The following is a 21,497-nucleotide window of genomic DNA, read 5'->3' on the forward strand; positions in this document are numbered from 1 at the left end:
GTCAAGGTAAATCCCACGGCTTAGAAAACGACCCCCTCACCACCACCCCGCAAGACAGACGGCTGCAGAACACAAACTGGAGACGTGCGAGTCTGTTTTGTGGGTCTGTGGAGTGCAAATGAAGCTCAGAGAAAACACAACCTGCAGACAAGTTCAGGGTTCACAACTTTGCTACGACAAGGAAGCAAAAACACTGATCTCTACAGCAGCACTGCGTACAGAAACAACCCCTCAAAAAAAACAAAAACATACTCCAAAACTCCATTAAATTTGTGCTGAATTGGCTGTTAGCACTTCCTGTTTACAGTGAATCTGTGGATGTTCAGACTACTATCATTACAATACTGTGATACTGCAGGAAACTTTAAAACGTGGTTTTTCTAAGGCAAGTTCTGCTCATGTGAGGAGACTTTTTGAAGGATTTCTAAGTGGATTCATGGAGTCATCATCTCCTCCATGTTGATGACAGGATTACTGTGTTTACAGCAGACGAGCTGTGTGGAGACTTCTGATGTTTCTGTGGTTGTTTCTCTGTTTTAAATCAAGTCTCAGCTGCTTCACTTGTTCAGCAGAACGCTGCGACTCTGTTTTACTGTGAAGCTCCAGAGCTGTTCTGTGGACCTGACTTTATATCATCAGGAGGAGGAGAGGAGGACTTTATATCCTCAGGAGGAGGAGAGGAGGACTTTCTATCATCAGGAGGAGGAGAGGAAGACTTTATATCATCAGGAGGAGGAGAGGAGGACTTTATATCAGGAGGAGGAGAGGAGGACTTTATATCCTCAGGAGGAGGAGAGGAGGACTTTCTATCATCAGGAGGAGGAGAGGAAGACTTTATATCATCAGGAGGAGGAGAGGAGGACTTTATATCAGGAGGAGGAGAGGAGGACTTTATATCATCAGGAGGAGGAGAGGAGGACTTTCTATCCTCAGGAGGAGGAGAGGAGGACTGAGGCTTGACTTTTTGAGTGAACTGTTCCTTAAACACGTACAATACGACTTGTAGGAAAACATGGTGAGCTGAAAACAGAAGCAGAATTCTGCTGAATGCTGCAGTTTCCTGCTCGTTCAGCTCTCTGATGCTGCACAGCTGTAAAAGTTTGATCGTCATCCTGTGATTCTTTTAAAGAATCCCTGCAGAAAACTTTAGGTTCTGACTTGACGTTCTGCTCGTGGGCACGAGGTCAGTAAACTGACTCAGGGACGTTTTGTTCTTCACACAAGAGCACACGTCTTATTTCTGTTTATTACTTTTAAAACCTTGAGTTGTTTTTCCGGCTGGCTCTGATAAAAGTGAGTCAGAGAAAATTAAAAGCCGTCAGTTGTTTGGAGCTGAAACTGCGTTAACACATGAAGGTCACATCTCTGAACAAACATCCTTGACAGGGAGGAAGAAGAGAAAATCAATTTACAGGTCAAAAACTTCTGGATGAAATGGGTCCAAACAGCTCAGGTTCTGTTTGATTGGACTGAAGAGAAAAATTCTCTGAAGGACACTTTCTAACCCTCAGGAGCAGAGTTTCAAACCCAGACATTTAGAAGTAAACTCCTCATTATTACAGGTTTAATAAATTGTGTGTGTGTGTGTGTGAAGTGTGTGTGAAGTGTGTGTGTGTGTCCAAGCTCAGTCTAGTTTCTCCACCATAAGAGCCTCTTTACACAGGAGAGGTTTCTGTCTCACACCGCTCCAAACTGTCAGCTGATACATACACAGAAGAGATGGAGTGTGTGTGTGTGTGTGTGTGTGTGTGTGTGTGTGTGTGTGTGTGTGTGTGTGTGCACGCACGTGGTGAGATGTGAGTCATGGGATCGAGCCAGATGCTGCACAGTGTTGATATCCAGAGAGTGAAATGATGAAACGGCTGACAGCTAACAGTGACCTCACCTGCAGGGAATCTGATTGGACACACACACACACACACACACACACACACACACACACACACACACACACACACACACACACACACACACACACAGAGCATGTCCCTCAAACCTCCTGTAGCTCAGGATTGTGTTTCCTGACGGAGGAAGCTATCAAAATGCATTGTGGGAAACCTGAGGCTCCACACAGTGTTTTGGGGGGAGGGGGGTTCAGCTGGACAGGACACGATGTGCTAAGGTCACGTTTTAAGGCGTTACACCTGCACGAGCAACACCGAGAGGCCAAACCACAAACAGGCAAGTCAAGAAGAACTCTGATGAACTCGTCTGACGGACGGAGACGTCCTGACGTGAGGAATGTAGAAACATTTTTAAAGTCAACACATTGTGTCTTTCTTTAAAATGTAAGAGAAGTCTGAGATGTGACTGAGTACAGAGGTGGTTAGCCTAGCTTAGCATCAGCACAGGAGGTGGTGGATTGTGAAGTCAGAGATCAAATATGTGAATGTTATTTTCTGTGTTTTTTGTACTTTTATATCAATCTAGCACATAACAGCCTGATGAAGAAGGTTGTCACTGAACAGCTGTCTTATAAAGACATTTATAAAGTGTAATACAATGATGCTGTTTAACATCTTTATTAATGAGGACTGGAGGCTTTATGACAGATATGTTGATATGTGAACAAAAACAGCACTCTATTAAAGTACTTTACTTTACTTTCCTATTTTATACTTCCACTCACTACACTATGGAGGGAAATAATGTACTTTCTACTCCACTACATTCATTTCATAACTTTACAGAGCCAAGAAGGTAAAAAACTCAGACTCACACAGTATAAACATACATAAGAAGTATACATGAACAGAGTGTCCTGCGGCCCAGCTGATCAGACTGACATTTTGTTTTAAATGCTCCTTGTGCTCCACATTTGGAGAACGACATCCGAACACAAACACAGTTAAACCTCCCTGCAGCCGGCCGATGGCTGATGTCAGCGCGTGTTATTACTGCAGTTATATTTAGAGTCATCAGGAGTCTCATTAAGTGCAGAGCTAAGATGTTTACACTGAGCTGATATCTCCTCCACCAACAATCTGAGCTCTGTATATTTTCATACTGAGATTAGATTTTTTTTTTAACCTCGTTCCCAGGGAGAGACGACACACACACACACACACACACACACACACACACACACACGAGGGAGCCTGTCCTCATTATTTATGGACTCATGACCTTGTTCTAAAGTTGACCTGTATCTCATAATTTTCATATATAAGCTTAAAAGTTGGAAGTGGAGGACAAAAATAGGACTCGCAATAGTGGACGAGGACGTTCCCCAAATCCAGAGAGGATGTAACAAACAAGAAAGAACATGTTAAAGAACCAGTTCACCCAAAAAGTAAAACTCACTTATCCTCTCCTCCTCCTGAGGATATAAAGTCCTCCTCTCCTCCTCCTGATGATATAAAGTCCTCCTCTCCTCCTCCTGAGGATATAAAGTCAGGTGAAGTGTTGTCGTCCACAGAACAGTTCTGGAGCTTCATAGTAAAACAGAGTCACAGCGTTCTGCTGAACAGAAGCAGCTGAGACTTGATTTAAAACAGAGAAACAACCACAGAAACATACATATACATATTCATTAACGTCATTAAAACTTTGCCGAATCATCTGTCGGCACGTCCTGTTTGCAGTGAACCTGTTCATGTACAGACGACTGTCACCAGATAACTCTGATGCTGAAGAAAAGTTAAAACATGATGTTTCTCAGGCAAGTTCTGCACATGTGAGAAGGGTGTTTTTTAAGGTTCGAGGTTTGAGTCATCGTCTCCTACACACACACACACACACACACACACACACACACACACACACACACACACACACACACACACACACACTCACATCTGGTCCAAGACAAACACTCCTGACTGAAGCATGATGGGGGTGCTCATCTGATGGAATGACACCCTGTAGATACAGAACACATAAACACCTGCCATATATAAACTTATACATGGATGACTGAACACATCTGTGTGTGTGTGTGTGAAACAGCTGCCAGCACACACACACACACACACACACACACACACACACACACACACACACACACACACACACACAGTGGAATAACAGAGGAGCTGCTGAGAACAAGCAGATTGAAAGAGCAACTTCAGATGTTGGTGAATAGAAAATATGAAATTCAGCTTCTTAAAACGATCTTTTATCCTCTGAGCTTCTGTTTATTCTTCAACAACAAACAAGCAGCTCCTGTATAAATACTGTATAAATAAGCAAATATTGGTAACAGAATACAAAATACTGAACATTCTTTGTGAACAACATTCTGAAACAGAGTTACAAACCTCACAGCTTGAAATGTGGTTTGATTAAGTGCATCTTCTTCTTCTGACAGACAGATAACTTGTGTGTTTTTTCACGTTTGAGTTTTTAAAAGTGACAAAGGAAGAAATAAAACATAACAGTAAACCAAGAGCAGAACAGCAACACATCTCAATGGATGCATGACGATCAAAGCTACAGAACGCTAACTGAACATCGTGACCCAGAACTCATGCGAGGTCACAGGAAGTGTTCATCAGCCAACAAAAGATGAGAGCAAACAGCTTCACACAGTTTGGATTTCACTTTGTAGTTTCAATTTGTCACTTCTGCAACTTTATCTGCCACCAGAATTAAATTTTGGCAAATCTTCAGCATCTCAATTAGCGAGGATGAGATGCTCTCATCTAACACAGGCCGATAAGACGGCCAGATTTCACATCAAATCTTTATACGAGGAGCAGCGTTAATACTCCGAAGTGAGTCGATTAAGTAGATATGGTGTGTGTGTGTGTGTGTGTGTGTGTGATTCAGGCCTCAGCCAGACAGCCCATGACCTTCAGCATCAGCTCCTCCTTCCTGTGTTTGGCACTGACAACGACTCCTCTTCCTTTTAACCAGGACAACAGAGTCGCAGAGCTCAGCTGGGACAACTGGACAGAGAGACAGAGAGAGAGAGACACCACTGAACAGCGTGCTGCAGGAATGAGTCTGAAGTTACTCATTAAGGTGTTTTAGCACTTCTGGTTTGTTCGTCTCAAAGTTCATGTTTTTTTGAACAGGCTTTGGTTTCAGGCTTAAAGGGATATTCTGGTGTATGTTTAAGACCTGGTCTAGCACACTGTGACACAGAGTAAGACCCCCCTCGAGAGATCAAGTTTGCAGACCACTAGCTTACGTAGTTTTAGCATCCTCAGAAACGACTGTACGATAACAACACACTGCAGTCTAAGACTCCAACAACAAGCCGCCATCAAAAAGCCACAAATAATGCTCAGAACAGCACCGCCAGCCTTCCTCGTTGTCACGGTGTGTTAGACCATGGATTAAATTTACCCCAGAATATCCCTTTAAGAGATTGTCAAACATTTAATACATCAGTAAATATCCCATGTTTGAATGAATAAGCATTAATGTGACTCTAAAAAGGTGGTTTGGAGTTTTGCTGGTTGTTTTGTGGGTCGGTCGGCTGGTGAACAGCACCGGTCTGTGTTTGTCTTCAGGTCTCCTGCCCGGAATAAACAGTGACACTCTTCATTTTCAAACATTTTTGCGAATCATGTCAGTGTCACTGAAGATGTTTTAGTGTCAGATGATAAAACCGTGTGTGGGAGGAAAATGCGACGTCCTCCTCTCCTCACATTAACACTCCTGCACCTGCTGCACACACAAACCAACTACAGCAGAGGAGGAAAAACACAACATGCTAATACTGACAGCAGCAGCTAATTAATGAGCTGGGACGAGAGGACAGGAAATCAATTAAAGTGACAAACTGGTGAAGTGAGAAAACATGAAAGTGGAGATAAAAACGCAGATTTACATTTTAATCCTACAGCAACAAACAAAAACAAAAACTGAGTGACGGCTGGAGAAAATCAGGCTGTTAGTAAAATCTTCGACGATGAGTCTGAGATCAGAGGGAGAATTTAAAAATACAGATTATTTTATCCTCTATTTCTGTTTTTTTTATCTAAAGTAATGAGTTTGTGGTCTCTGTACTTGAACTTCCTGCTCTCTTGTCTCGAGGTCAATAGATATGAATTTTAATTTCAACTAAATAACTTATTTGTAATAATAATCTAAACTGAATACAGTTCATGTGTAATGTTAATGAATGTTAAGGGAATGTTTTTTTTCACAGATTAAACTATAAATCAGAGAAGTTACAGAAACTATTAACAGGAAAGCTTGTCACAGACCTGCAGTTAATGTTTGTGTTGTAATGATCTCCATCTCTCACTGAACAGATATTCAGAGGGTGTTTCATGTGGTGTGTGATCGATGGGGTCGGTCTTAGAGCTCAGCTAGCTTAAAGTTTCAATGAAGTCAAAATTAATGTGTGAGTGTTTGTATCACGTGTCTTACACCATATCTCCAGTATACACCAGTATCAGAATAGATGATGGCATGAAGTGGTTTTGTAGATATTGAGTGTTGCAGTCTGTCGTCCTAAAACCTGGAAATCTGTTTGGTCAGCATGTTAGCATGTTAGCACTTCCTGTCACCTCGCCTCAGTCTGTGATGTTTTGAATGTGTTTCCAGTTAAATGTGTGAAATAAGGTGTGTGGTTGCTAACAAGCTAAAGATTGTTTTGCTCTTCATTAAATGTCCCACAGTTTAATCCTGAAGCTCTTCATGTGTTAACAACAGTTAGCGGTTGCTAACAAGTGTCTGAATGAGACTACAGAGGTTGTCGGGGACATTAAACGTCCTCACAGCAACACGGAGACTCATCTACTCACTAGTCCGTCTTTACAGGCCACTTTAGTTACACACCAAAACCTTCAAGTTATTCTATCTAATAATTCAAAATCCAGTTCAATACTACCATTGGCCTCTTATGGAGGGAACCAGGTTGATGCTAACTTCCATGTTAGCCTACAAACACACAATCCCTGCGGAACATTTTGAGGATTTTTCCTTTTTCCTTGACTGAAGTCCAGTTTTTATATAAAATGCTCAGACATGAGAGAAGAGCACAGTTTAACATCACAAACTAGCTTTTTATCCTCTTCTTTCTTTGCTAGTCTGTTTAAACTGGGCCTGACACTGAACAGTTTGTATTTAACGGGACCAAATCAAGTGAATGTTCAGAACATTACCAGAAGCCCGTCTGTGAGAAATGAATTCAGGAGACTTAAACACTGTTTATGGTGTGTATTTCCCTGCAGTCAGCTCCCAGATACAACATTTAAATGGTGTTTGTAAAAATACTAACGAACAATGTGCCCGCTGGTGTAGCTGTGTAAATAAAGTAAAAGAGAGAATGTATGTGATGTATTGTTCTTGAAAACTTGCAGGTCGGAGCTGTAAAACTGATGAATGTTGTTATTAATGTGCTGGGCTCCCTGTGGGCTCCCACCTCCTCCTGAACATTCATCACTTTAACGGCTCTTACCCTCCTCTGGAAGGATGTTTGTGAGGAAACTGAGGCTAGTGAGAACGGTGTGTATACTATTCATCACGCTAACACACTTTAATACATCACATTAATGTATGGACGCTATGAGGAGGCTACAGCTGCACATACAGGACGAGTGGATACACTGGAGATCCATCACTCCTAAAGTCTCATTTCACCACGTCCTCAACCTCTTTACTCTTCAATACTTTAAACAAGACCAACACTACAGGCTCTGCAGCGCCACCGTCAGGCCGTAGGCTTCACTGCACACCACAAAATATACATTTCTCTACTCTCAAGGTCGAGAGATCCTTCAAAACAGACACGAATGCACACAAATAAACAACAAAAGTCACTGTCATCCAGTAAAAGTAAAGATAGGGTGTTCAAATATCACTTTGTTAAAGTAAAAGACTTAAACTGTTTGATATCAAATGTAGTTTCAAAGTAAAAGTAAATTATATGTGTGTATCTGCTGTACGTTATAGGTTGAGCTGACTATCAGGATCAGTGATGCAACATGTAATCTGCAAAGTTACAAGTAACTGAAGTTAACAAATAAATGTAGTGGAGTAGAATTAAACTGTAGCAGAAAATGGAAATACTCAAGGAGAATATTTCAAAGTTGCACTTAATTACAGTTTTTGAGTAAACATATTTTGTGTGAGTGTGTGTACGTGCGTGCGTGTGTGTGTTCTGACCTGGTTGCTTCGGGCCATTTGCTCCACATCCACGTCTCGCACTGCTGATCTGGATTTCTTCGGCTTCGACTCGAACGCGACTCCCTGAAACACAAACACAATAAACCCTCCGGTCAGTTTCTGCAGCTCCGTGTTGAGTTCTGAGTCAACACACAACATTTAAAATCCAAACAAACAGAATCAAAGATGAAGTGAATTCTGACTTCAAATTGTAATAAACCAGGATTAATCTTTAACAGTCAAACTAACTCGACTCACGGCTGTTTCACTGGTGGAGGAGTCGTCGTTGGAGTTATCAGAAGACGTCAGAGGTTTTCTTCTTCTCTCCTTCACTTCATGGCCGGAGTTGGCAGCAGTTTTGCTCTCAGAGTTGAACCTGACTTTGTGGCTGGACTTGGACTTAATCTCTGGAGTAGAGATGAGCTCTGGCTTAGACCTCGGTGAAGGACTGAGGCTGGAGGTGTGATTGAGTTTTGGGAGACCTGCTGATGGAGGAGCAGCGCTGCAGGAAGGTTTGGAGTGACGGTTGAAGCGAGGAATGAGTCGCGGAGGTGGGAATGGGAGGCGCACAGCTGGCAGAGAAGAAACAGAAGAAGACGAAGAAGAAGTGGAGGGAGTCTTCATCTTTAAGGCAGGTAACGTCACCCTCCCCCCCTCGTCCCCTCTTCCTCCCAGCTGCTCCTTCTGCTTCTGGAGCCGCAGTAAGGCGACGTTAATGTGGCGAGATGGACACTTGTTCTTAAAGATGGGAACCAGTGTGGGAGCAGGGAGCACTGGGGTTTGACTCGGGGGAGGAGGAGGAGAAGGAGGAGAGGGGACAGAGAAGGAAGAGAAAGGATAGGTGAGGGAGGAAGCTGGCTGGAAGAGAGGGAGTGAGGAGGAAGAGGAGGAGGAGGAGGTTAGGGAGGAAGCTGAGTGGTATCCCGAGGAATAAGAAAAGGAAAAGGAAAAACGTGAGCAGGAGGAGGTGGCGTCTCCTCTACACTCTTGACTTTGTGTCAGACTGCTCCTGAATCCAACTGAATTACCCAGAAGCCCCTGGGCTCCGTCCTGCTGGGAGACAGGGGCCAAGGCTGGAGGCTGCGACAAGGAGAGGGGCTTCACAGGTCGGGGAGGAGGAGGAGGAGGAGGAGGAGGAGGAGGAGGAGCGAGCTGAGTGAGGACGGAACTGATGGAGCAGGAGGTGGTCAGGTTGACCTGCTCGCCACTTAACACCTGAGGAAGAGGAGGAGACTTCATCAGAGGAGAGTGAAGTAGAAGTACTGCAGTACGACTTCATCTCCTGTAAAGTCAGAGTTAGAACAGTGTGTAACTAAAGTGGCCTGTAAAGACGGACTAGTGAGTAGATGAGTCTCTGTGTTGCTGTGAGGACGTTTAATGTCCCCGACAACCTCTGTAGTCTCATTCAGACACTTGTTAGCAACCGCTAACTGTTTTTAACACATGAAGAGCTTCAGGATTAAACTGTGGGACATTTAATGAAGAGCAAAACAATCTTTAGCTTGTTAGCAACCACACACCTTATTTCACACATTTAACTGGAAACACATTCAAAACATCACAGACTGAGGCGAGGTGACAGGAAGTGCTAACATGCTAACATGCTGACCAAACAGATTTCCAGGTTTTAGGACGACAGACTGCAACACTCAATATCTACAAAACCACTTCATGCCATCATCTATTCTGATACTGGTGTATACTGGAGATATGGTGTAAGACACGTGATACAAACACTCACACATTAATTTTGACTTCATTGAAACTTTAAGCTAGCTGAGCTCTAAGACCGACCCCATCGATCACACACCACATGAAACACCCTCTGAATATCTGTTCAGTGAGAGATGGAGATCATTACAACACAAACATTAACTGCAGGTCTGTGACAAGCTTTCCTGTTAATAGTTTCACGCAACAAAGACTGTAACTTCTCTTCCAGCTCTTCTTCATATAAATGAAAGCTGCTGAACTCTATAAATAGTTCAGTTTCACTCTGCGAGCACTGAGTCGATCTCTGCTAAAGTTTCTCCATGCACAGTTGATAAAAAACACGTCAGCTGCACCTCGACAAGGAGGAAAGGCAGCATGAGGACAAGATACAACTTTTGACCGGCGTCAGAGCCGATGATTTATAGTTTAATCTGTGGAAAAAAACATTCCCTTAACATTCATTAACATTACACATGAACTGTATTCAGTTTAAACAGCACTTCAAGAGTCCACTTGTTTCTGAGAAAAGGCATCAAAGCTACTGGAAGCGTTAAATTATTTGTTTTACTCAGACTGCCAGCCCTCCTGACACGACAATGAATAACACTCAACCTGCTTCATAAAACAAGACCTTGAGAGGAGGAGAAATATTTCTACACATCCTCCCAGAAGTCTATTTTCTCCAGTGGATGGTCACAAACACATTCCCTCCACCTTCCTCCTGACATCTGTATGTATCCTTATTCATGAAAATGAATCGACACGATGCTGAGAGGAAACTGTCTCTCCTCCTCCTCCTCCTTCTCAGCGTTGCACCTTTGCGGTCATAAAACTGTCCGTGAAGGTTTTACAGGGTGGGAAACGCTCCGATAATCGCTTTTCCTCTTCTCCATGTCAACCTGCACACACTCATTAAATAACCTGCATGTAAGTGTGCGTTTGTGTCTGAATGGAGACAGAAAGAGAAGTTCAGGTTTGGAAAATGTTAGAATGCAAAGAAGAACGGACTCACAGACAAACACTGGAGACAGAAGTTCAGACATTTATCAGGTGTGAGGACGTTTTGTGGGGTTAAGACTCGTTTCAGTGAAACGTTCACAGTCTTTGTAGCTCACAGCAGAACCGTCAGACAGACAGCTCTGCAGAGCTGAGATGAGAAAAGAGATTTTCATTCTAAACAACAGCTGCTGGTGGTTCTGACACAACATTCGCCATCAACCCATCGATCCGATATCTATGGGCATTTCGACTCACTGAAGAACAACAATCCAGTATCATCGATGTAAACTGAAATCACCATCTTTTGATATGCCTTCATTTTGAAAGTTTCCACGACGAGTCTGGAACGCCATGTCAGGTATCAGGAAGCAGCCAAGAAAACATGATAAGGATATTTATTCCCCTTGTGAGGATAAAATATTTTGATTTGCGTGTTTACGTATGTGAACAGTTACAGCTGTTCTCTGTTAAATACTCGACAAACCTCAGCAACTGATCTCACATCAGCTTCTCTGTTTCAACAATGTTCATGAAGGAAAAGTTGCAATAATTAAAACACATAATTTGTGAGTAGAAGGAACAGCTAATTAATGTTCTGTAAAATGCTTCAGAGGCTTCAGATAATGTTTAAAGAAAAAATGAAAATTTGTCTCCTTGACAGTCAATATTGATCTGATTTTCTTACTTGTATCAAATGTTGCTGTGGGGTCATGTTTTATGTGTTAGCAGGGTTCATTTAAAGCAGTTACATGGCATACTTTTTAAGAATCATTTTCATATTTATTTTGTGGCAAAACACAGAAGAACAACTTTTTCTGTAGCTGACTGTTAAATGAATGAATCATATCAGCAAATATTGTATCCGCGTCCAAATAATCTATATAACATCATATTGTGATGAATATTGTTAACTGCAGACGAGTCTAACTGGGTACCTGAGACATTTTAAAGGGCACAGATGGTACTACTACTACTCTCCTGTATTCAGCTCTGATTCACTTCATTAGCATTAAAGTTGGCAGAAGACATGATGTTCAGATGTTTTGCTGCAGCTGCATCATTCTTCAGAGATATTCATTCTAAATTTGTAATTCTTTAGGTGGAAACTCAGAGACATATATATTTATACTTACACAGCTTAACAAATATTCCAAGTGTTCCCTTTGTTATGATACCATGATTATTCAAACAGACCTTGTCGTTACAGAGATACACTCTGTTAATTATGAGCATGGGCAGAAACTCAAACCAGAGGTCAGTTCTTCACAGGTTAATGAATTCACGCCGCTGCAGAACATTCGTGTCGGGGAACAAAACATTCGGACCACGATGTCAGCAGATTTCACCTGCAGAAATACACGTTTGACTGATGAAATCCTTTGTTTCAGCTGATGTTCAGGTCAAAATGAGAGAAAACGTTGTACATTTTAGTCTCACAGTGTCCAATTCTGCGTGACAAACACCACAACGACACCAACGACAACAACCTCAGCAACCAAGTCAAGGACAACAGGCCCTTTAACGACCTCATTCTTTGTCAGCAGAAAATACTAATTTACTTTTTCTTTTTTGTCCTGCTCTTTGTATTACAATTCTATTTCAAATGTGAAAAATAGTCAAGGACAGACAAAATAAAACTGTTTTAAACATTGTTTTACAGCTCAGACAAGGTAAAAGTCCGGCCAACCAGAACTTCACTGTTTTAAATCTGTCCCGTCTAAAAAAGACCTAACATCTGGCTTCAGATCTTCCAGCAGCTGGAATACAATGATGATGGTGATGGAGGTGAAACTCACTTGATTATGTTACGAATTGGTCACAGAAAAGGGAGGAGACCTTACTGAGGCTCATTCATGAAACGTAAACCACAAAATCATGATCGTGAAGTGGAATTATTACAACACGGCACCGTGAATAACTCCCACAACATTTCCACATCATACTGGTGGGAAACAGTCACCAGTTGTGCTCTGGGAACAACCAGAGAGCAACATTCAGCCAATCGAAGACGACCAGGCGCATTTCAAAAAAGTTGACTGTTTGTCTCAGAGCAGCACAATATTTTCATACGTGTGTGTGTGTGTGTGTGTGTGTGTGTGTGTGTGTGTGTGTGTGTGTGTGTGTACCTGCACTGTTGCAGCAGTGTTCAGCCCGACTGTGTGGTAACAGGGTTTGCTGGTCAGACGAGCGGGGAAGCCACACACACTCTGCAGCCGGTCTCTGACGTCAGACAGGAAGCAGCCCAGCGCCCCCTGCAGGTCGACCCGAGGGCAGCGCTGCACCGGGTGCAGACGGATGCAGCTCAGAGGGTAGCTGCTCAGGAGGAGGTTAAAGGAGCATTCTGCAGGTTTCATATCGATCAGGTATAGAGCAGAGCTGACTGATTTTTAAAAATAAGATACACAGCTAAATATATTGTTTATATATACTATATATTGTTTTTATATTGCTTTGAGCACAAATGTCCTTCAGAGGGAGACTTTTTACTCTGATACTCTGAGTCCATGTCAGAGCCTGAACTCTGTTACTGGACTGGAGGAAACAAGCTGGATCAGAACTTCTACAGTCACCAGAGTCTGTTTTTACACCAGAATCTGAACCTCTACAGGAGAACAGAACTTGCAGACTTTTAACACTTCTGACTAAGAGAGTTTATGGATACGTGAAGAGTCGGTCCCCCACTAGTCTGAAGTAGACGCTGCAGTACACCACCTCCTCCTCTGCGAGCTCAGGGAGCCTGTAACCGTACTGCAGAACACAATCAGACACAAGATCAGACTTTTTATGGCCACCTCTGAGAAAATCACCACAACTTAAATGTGTTGTGGTCGATACGAAACAAAAAAATCTTGAAACAGAAAGACGGAACATTTGTGGTCATTCACTTACACTGAAATACTATTTCTAACATCTGTCTATAAACACTGTCAACTTTTAGCACTTTAAAATGTGTTGCTACCTCTGAGTTAAATTATTGATGTTGATAAGCCGCCCGACTGAGGATAAAGAAAGATGGACAGAAAAGTTACTGGTTTCTATTTTTATTCCGAATCACTCAGTTAGTTTCCACATGAAGACTCCAACTGTAACTCTCAAAGCCATCTGCAAGTGAACGCAGCTCATTAAAATCTATTTTTGCAGTTTTTCTGCTCTCATTTTTCACTTCTTTGAAAACATCTCAGTGTGTCAGTGTGTGTTTTGCATGTGTGGCTACTTCTGGAGACAAAGTTCAGACTAAATTGGGGACGAGAACACGGCCCCCAGCTGGGAAATACTGGTTTATGGGTCAGTGGTTGAGGCCAGAGTTAAAGTAAGACTCCAGGACATTAATGTAAGTCTGTGTGTGTGTGTGTGTGTGTGTGTGTGTGTGTGTGTGTGTGTGTGTGTGTGTGTGTGTGTGTGTGGTGTACCAGACAGTTCCAGTGGTTCTGCAGGTCTCTGTAGGTCTTAAATGGTCCGTCTCTGGGCAACTTACGGCTGATGGTGATGATCTGACCTTTCTTCATGCTAAACACACACACACACACACACACACACACACACACACACACACACACACACACACACACACACACACACAGTGTTGAATCTGCAGCAGGTCTGAATTTCAGAAGAGCTGCAGCGCCGCCTGCTGCTCACAGTCAGTATAACACAACCAGCTTCTTCAACAGTTTTAAATCCCAGAATTCACCAGTAACTTCTCTGTCTCACCTTTACAATCACACAGGTGACTGAAATGATGAGTCTCTTATAGTGTATTGTTGAATCACTGAAGGCTGCTGTTTTTGTTGAACTCTGGAATCTTTATTTTTGAGTGAATAATATTGACCTTGTCAAAGAGACACCAGGATGAAGTCGAGCTGTTGTTGTAAAATGCTCCTGTTGTTTCAAAGACAATCTGTCAGGACATCAAACCAACGATCTGTCAGGGAAAGTCGTCAGCGCTAAAAGGAAATGTTAAGATTGGAAATTAAATGGAATTTGTGAATTTCTTTTTGAGAATCCAGAAAGAAAATCCTTTGAAATATTTACTCTAGATTAGAGTGGTGGTAACAATAGTTTCAAAGTGTTAAAAATCAAACCCAATGAATCAAAGATAGCTCATCTTTGACAAAGAGAATCATTAATTATCATGTTGTTAGGTCTGGTCCGTCTCTCAGCTCAGCTCAGGTACGTGGTGCTGTTGTGTCCGTTGTGTTCAGCAGGTGGAGCTGTCCTACCTGGGCAGGACGTGGCACCAGATGGCTCCTCCGGTGGAGGTGGGGTCGAGGACGGAGTCAGGATCACTGCAGAACCTCCGCAGCACCAACGGAGAGAGGTCGAAGTCATCCAGCTGAAAGGAAAGGAAAGGAAAGTTTTAAATCTTGTCTTGACCCCACATCAGATGTATAAATGAAAGGTTTTGGTTCTCTCACTGTTGTTGGGGGAAGTCTGACAGTGTTGGCTTCGATGCTGATGCACAGTTGGCCCTCGCTGGTGTTCAGCTCCATGCCTGACACACAAACACACATGTCATCAAGAGTACACACATCTGGATCAATACTACCACTTCAACACATTCACACTGTCACTTTACAGCTGAAGGAAAAACCCTAGAGAAACTCTTATTTTTTGCTGCATGATTTCCTGAATCTCACATCCTCATTAACATCCACACAGAAAACCTGCAGGGCTGCTGGAACAGTGAATGAGCCACACTGAAACTTACTGACAGCATTGAGCCTCCCCCTCTCAGTCAGAAAGTCTTTTCCTACAAACAAACACAGAGAAAACACGAGTTATCTTCAGAGTTACCTGAGCCAGAGCAGCATGCATAGGGCACAGGATGAGGGACAAAAGTAGGAGTACTGAGGAGGCAGCCGAGGCGAATGAGGAGCCGATTATTCATCTAACTAAGGTGGTAACTCATTCATCTAACCTGGAAACCCACTGGATTCTGAGGCTGGTGTCTGGCATACGGCGTTAGTTAGAAGCTTCTTATTTTCTCTGTTTCAGGGCACCGCTTGTTTTTGTTTGGTAACCCTGGTGTTCCAGGGGAAGCCACTGACATGTTGAGATCTAGATTAATAGCATGAGTGTCTTTTAGCGTTTTACACCAACATCAAGCTGTATATGTGGATTAAATAACCTCCTAATAATCTGCAAAAGCAGCAGATCAAGATGTTAAAAAACCTGTAACTACAGCAGGGTTAACTGACCCCGAGGTAAATCCTCATCATTTACATTCACATTACACGTTAGTGTGTTTAAGTGGATTTCTGTCCAGTGTGAAAGAGGTTGTGAGCAAAAGAGAAACGTTATCATTGTGTTGAAGCAAAGCTTGTGTCTGCTGCAGAGCGTTATCAGACTGACCTTTCTCATATATAATAAAATACACAGCAAGAAGGTAAAAAGTCAAATTACAATCTAATCTAGCCTGATGTGACAGTTAATAGCTTTAGGAGTCTTAATTCAGACCCTTACTCTGCACCATATAGATTAATCTTCTTCTACCATTCGAAGTAGTGCACACAAACACACACACACACACACATTTTATATCACACTGGGTCCAAGGTGAAGGCTTGGTCAAGTGTTGCAACACTCAAGCTGTCACGTTGATCAGAGACACACAAACACACAAATTACAGCTGCTCACTCCAACACTGAGTCTATTAATAATCTACTGATCAGTGTGTTACACTGTGAAGCTGCAGAGCTGTGTGTTCATGAAGTCTGACTGTGGTCGTCACAAGGCTGTACAGACATGAAGACTCTGTGTAGACTCTGTGTTTAGAGAGAATTGAGGAACGAGGGAAGTTTATTAGAAGAATTACCTTTAAACAGAGACCAGAGAGGAAAATTCAAAGTCTGGCTGATCTCAGACCTGCTCACACAATCATTTCACACAATGAGAGTTTGTTATTATTATGAAGCGTCAGACAGAAAAGGTAGTTTTGGACTGATCTTTCTGAAAGCCTCCTGAAGTCTCTGATGCATCTTACTTCTGTCAAAAAGAGGAGATCACACCAGCGGTCTTCTGTCTCAACTTCAAACTAGTGCAAACTAAAAACATACCAATATATTAAAGGTCGAGAAGGTGATTCTGGAGAGCTAGTCGATTGTTGAGGCTCATTCCCCGGTCATCAAATACGATAAATACAGACTTATATTCAGCCTGAAATTTGTGCACTTCAGACACAACACTTCACATGATCAGGAGGAGGAGAGGAGGACTTTATATCATCAGGAGGAGGAGAGGAGGACTTTATATCATCAGGAGGAGGAGAGGAGGACTTTATATCATCAGGAGGAGGAGAGGAGGACTTTATATCATCAGGAGGAGGAGAGGAGGACTTTATATCATCAGGAGGAGGACTGACTTATACTGTTTTGTGTGAACAGAGACACACAGCATACCTGTGATGAGGTAGAGTCCTGCTTTATTCCACCTGGGAGCCAGTCTGGTGATCAGAGAGTAGGACAGACAACACTGGAGGACACCTGGAAACACACACTGGGGGAAGCCCAACTACAGGCGCACACACACACACACACACACACACACACACACACACACACACACACACAAATAATATCTTAAAAGTTCATCTGACTGAAATGTTAGGTGTTTAAGGTGTTTGGACTAAATGATCGTCCACCTGTCGTTCACTTCATCTCACCTGCAGACTGCGTCTCTGTCCAAACACCTGGAGGATGCCTGTCTGGAAAAACGAGATCTGTAGGAAGAGGAGAGAGTTCATCACCAGCGCGGGAGGATGTTGTACCACCTCACATCCTTTCAGTTAAAAACCTGTGACATCATCACAATGCAAAGTCTACAGGCTGAGCAGGAACTTGTGGGCCGTCCCAGAGCTGCATATAGCAGCTTTCACACGACAAGCATCGTTAAAAAATGTGCTAAATACTGAACAGTGAGTAAACAGTACTGTGCCTGAAAATGCTGATGTCACTCAGTGGGTGCATTGTGGGTAATGTAGGCAGCAGGTTTTGAAAAGGAAGTAGAATGTTTGGTATAAAACAGAACAAAGTCCCTCTACTGGGAATCACAACATATAACAGCCTGTCGTGAGCTGTAGTTAAAATAGATCGTGATAAAACTTCATATCAATCAATCAGGAACAAACATCCTGATTAAACTGTTTACAGAAGTGCAAATTCTGTTGAATGAAAACGACTCATCACACACAGTTTCCCCTGAAACAGAGAGTGACACAGAGACAACATGTTTATGTTTCAGAGGAGAAAAATGTCAGCTGATGAGTGTGTGTGTGTGTGTGTGTGTGTGTGTGTGTGTGTGTGTGGGTGGGTGGGTGGGGGGGGGGAATGTTTGGAATTCCACTGTTTCGGCTGCGTGTCTCTGCTTGGGAAATGTCAGGACGCAGACACGATCATTTGGTTCACTGTGAAGCAGTGTGTACGTGTGTTTCATGCCTGTAGTTTTTGTGTGTGTGTGGGGGTGTGTGTGTGTGTGTGTGTAAAGGTAAGTAGCCTGTGTGCAGACTGAGTTGGCGTGCGGAGCCTGAGGTGTGTGTGCAGCGTTTCCACAGTGATCCAAACCACACACAAGAGTCATTCATCTCTCTCTTGTGTTTGTGACCACAGAATCTATAAATCTGTCAGAGAGACGAGCCGAGAGTGAAGTAAATACACACACATGCGCACACACACACACACACATAATATAAATTAATATAAATAATAATACTGTTGTTTCTTCACACTCTGTTGATAATGTTTGTCCATTTATTTTAGTATGTTTTAAACTAAAATTCTAACTGTATCTGACAGATGATCCCTTTAAATGTTTTTATCAGAGAAAATGTTTGTGTGTGTGTGTGTGTGTGTGTGTGTGTGTGTGTGTGTGTGTGTTTGTGTGTTTCTTACAGCCATGACCACTGTGATCTCACTGAAGGAGTCCAGAGCTGGAGAGGCCAGAACATCAGAGTACAGCAGCACCAGCTCTCTGTGGACACACACACACACAAACACACACACACACACACACAGTTTAACCAAGGACACATCCACAGGATTGCTGCATTCAAGTGACTCAGTAAAATCTGGCTTTGTCCTTCACGGGGAGCAGAACTCAGTCACAGTCAGAACCGGGTTTTTCTTACATTCAAGCTTCGATGTTTTGGTGTTAAACAATGAACACACTCAGAGACAAGAAGTATATTAATATTAAGGTTTAGTTACTTACTCCCTGCAGAAAGTAGCAACTCATTGTAATCAGTTAAGAAAATGATCCTATCCTAATAAGGAAGACATACACATATACATTTCCAATGTATAAAACAATAAATTAAATAAAGATTACTGTCTACGTTTGGTCAAGTTGGTGAAGTGGACTGAAAGCATTGTTCTACTCAGTGCTGACACAACTCCTTGTGAGGATGTTTATGGAGGGTGAAGTGTTACAGAATCCATCTGAGTCTCTGTGATGAAGTGTTCGATGTGAGCGGTCGTCACCTGCAGGTCTTGATCTGTTCGCTCCTCGGCTCCTCGTCCTCCTGCAGAGTCAGAGTGACGCAGACCAGCTGCTTCAGGTCCGGCATCCCGAGGAAATACATGGACGGCTGGCGTCCTCCGCTCATCCTGGTGTTAGAGATCGTTAACACAGAAAGGTTTATGATAAAAGATATTACTCATATAATAATAATATTCAAAAGGGAAGGAACACGTGAATTCTGTGCAATTCTTAAAATAAATCAGGTGACAAATTCATGAATATCCCATCAACAGCTGCGTTTTCATTTTTAACAAGCTGATTTTCACTCAAATACAACAACATGATCAGATCTCCAGGGCTAATATAATACCATTACAATCAATTGACTGATCTTGGAAATGATAAATTAGCCATTAATCCATAAATGAAGAACATACAAATTGGTCAGTTCTGCTGTTTTTCCAGATTTTTAAACTGAATGTCTTCGGGTTTCTGGCTGTTTTCAAACAAAATAAACCACAATTAACAGATTTAATGTCAATGATAATAATCATAAACTGTAGCCGTATTGAGAGTTGCTCACTTTGCTTTCTTGACATGATTGTTAATTAAAATTACTGTTGATTAATGACAGCTGTTTTTTTTTTTATCATAATCTTTACAAATCACTCGGAAGTCTGACAGCTTACACTGGATATTAGTTTGTTACAACTTACAGACTAAAATAACAAACAAAACCACAACAAATAATTAAAATAATATTGATTTAAAACTTTATTTAAAGTGTCCACTCACCTTTAAGTAGCTTCTTGATGTCAAACAAGCAGTCTGTGCTCTAAGCAGTTAGCTAAAACGAGCTAATGCTACTAAGAAGCTAGCGAGCTGGCAAGTTAGCTAACAGACCTAGCTAGCTTTAAATCCGTATTTTTAGTATTTCCATTGATATCTGCCCACCAGCCTTGTATTTACACGTCCACTACACCGTGGTGGTAGTTTTACTCCCAGTGAAATCTAACTTTGAAGACTTTTATCACAGTAGCCTAAATTAAACAGAAATAAACTGCTGGAACTGCAACAAACAACAAACTAAAGATGGCTGAGAAGTGACGAGCTCTCACTCTGCATGATTATAAACAAACCAAAAACTCTCTATGTCATAACCAGCTAGACATAAAATAACACAGCAGTTTTGTGTTTGTTATTCATCACTGGACATTCAAATACCTGACTGGAACTTATTGTTTTACAGTTTGAAGTTACATATAGTCTGTAAATATATTTGTTTTTACACTTTATGCGATTATATTTGACAATTGTTGTGCCAAAACATTAAAAGATACATGGATATGAATATTCAACATATCATAAACAGAACTTAAGTACTAATAGTGTGGATAAATTAGATAAACTAACCAAACATTGAAAGAAATTCAGATTAATCATGAATTTTACGATTTTTTTTTTCTCAGACGGTTTTTTTCTGAGGAGTGACACACTTATCAACACACAATCTTTGACCTGAATCTTTGACCTGGATTCAGGGAGTGTTCCCGCCACTGAGTTTTGAAAGAATAATACAAGTTTTTCCTCACAAAGCTCGACCGTGTGCCATCATTTTACACGTTTAACACTTCGGCTGTGTGTTGGGAAACTAACAGGACCTCCGGCTGCTCGCTCAGAGCGCAGAAGGGGAAATAAAACAGCCATTACGTGAGATAAGACTCGGTGCGTGAGAAGCTTTTCCTTGAAAGTTGTTGAACTCACGCGAACTTTAGCCTCGTCCTCGCCCACAGCTCGCTGATGACTGATAGGGCGAGGGCCAATCAGAGAGCCCGAGTCATAGATGAGGAAGAGATTGACCAATAGCAGCGCTAGAAGGACGGTGGGGGTGGTCTCAGCCGCTGTGCCAGGAACTTTACGGCTCCGTGAAGCATACAGAAATAACAGCATTGCCACCGGAAATCAGCATTTCAAAATAAATTAAAGTGTTTCAAATTACATGGAAATGGAGATTATTCATATAAAAATGAGCAGGATGCTCATGCACATTCTGCAACATGTGTAAAATAATGGACACTCATGTCATTGTAATTCTTCTTGTAGTGATATAATTTAGTTTTGTTCTTTAGAGTTCTTCAGTTTTTAAATGTAGGATTCATCTGATTAGCTTCAGTTAATTACACATTTGACAAATGCCTCGTGACCGGGGAAGCCTCTTAGAAATAATAAAAAAAATTAGATGATTCAGCTGCAACAAGGTGCTGTA

The 21,497-nt window shown here is 42.0% G+C and overlaps 1 protein-coding gene across 3 annotated transcripts; it reads right to left on the reverse strand.

Annotated features, from left to right (window-relative positions):
* Nucleotides 1–4,112: 4,112 nt before the first annotated feature.
* LOC119008419 (uncharacterized protein C18orf63-like) lies at nt 4,113–21,142 on the reverse strand. Of its 3 annotated transcripts, none has more exons than XM_037078700.1 (14): nt 20,027–20,882; nt 19,252–19,377; nt 18,664–18,742; nt 17,439–17,495; nt 17,176–17,287; nt 15,485–15,526; nt 15,192–15,268; nt 14,997–15,109; nt 14,187–14,283; nt 13,439–13,524; nt 12,903–13,089; nt 8,323–9,279; nt 8,065–8,148; nt 4,113–4,889 (listed from the first exon to the last, which is right to left on the reverse strand). In XM_037078700.1, the coding sequence occupies exons 2-14, from the start codon at nt 19,374–19,376 to the stop codon at nt 4,767–4,769; spliced, it is 2,139 nt and encodes a 712-aa protein (XP_036934595.1). In that variant the 5' UTR covers nt 19,377; nt 20,027–20,882; the 3' UTR covers nt 4,113–4,766. The 3 variants fall into 3 exon arrangements, with proteins under 3 accessions (XP_036934595.1, XP_036934596.1, XP_036934597.1); XM_037078701.1 differs by lacking the exon at nt 20,027–20,882 and adding an exon at nt 20,996–21,142 and having other exon boundaries at nt 4,738–4,889; XM_037078702.1 differs by lacking the exon at nt 20,027–20,882 and adding an exon at nt 20,942–21,039 and having other exon boundaries at nt 4,738–4,889.
* Between the last annotated feature and the right edge of the window lie 355 nt (nt 21,143–21,497).

Source organism: Acanthopagrus latus, chromosome 19 (genome assembly GCF_904848185.1).
Source record: "Acanthopagrus latus isolate v.2019 chromosome 19, fAcaLat1.1, whole genome shotgun sequence".
NCBI classification, from domain to species: domain Eukaryota; kingdom Metazoa; phylum Chordata; class Actinopteri; order Spariformes; family Sparidae; genus Acanthopagrus; species Acanthopagrus latus.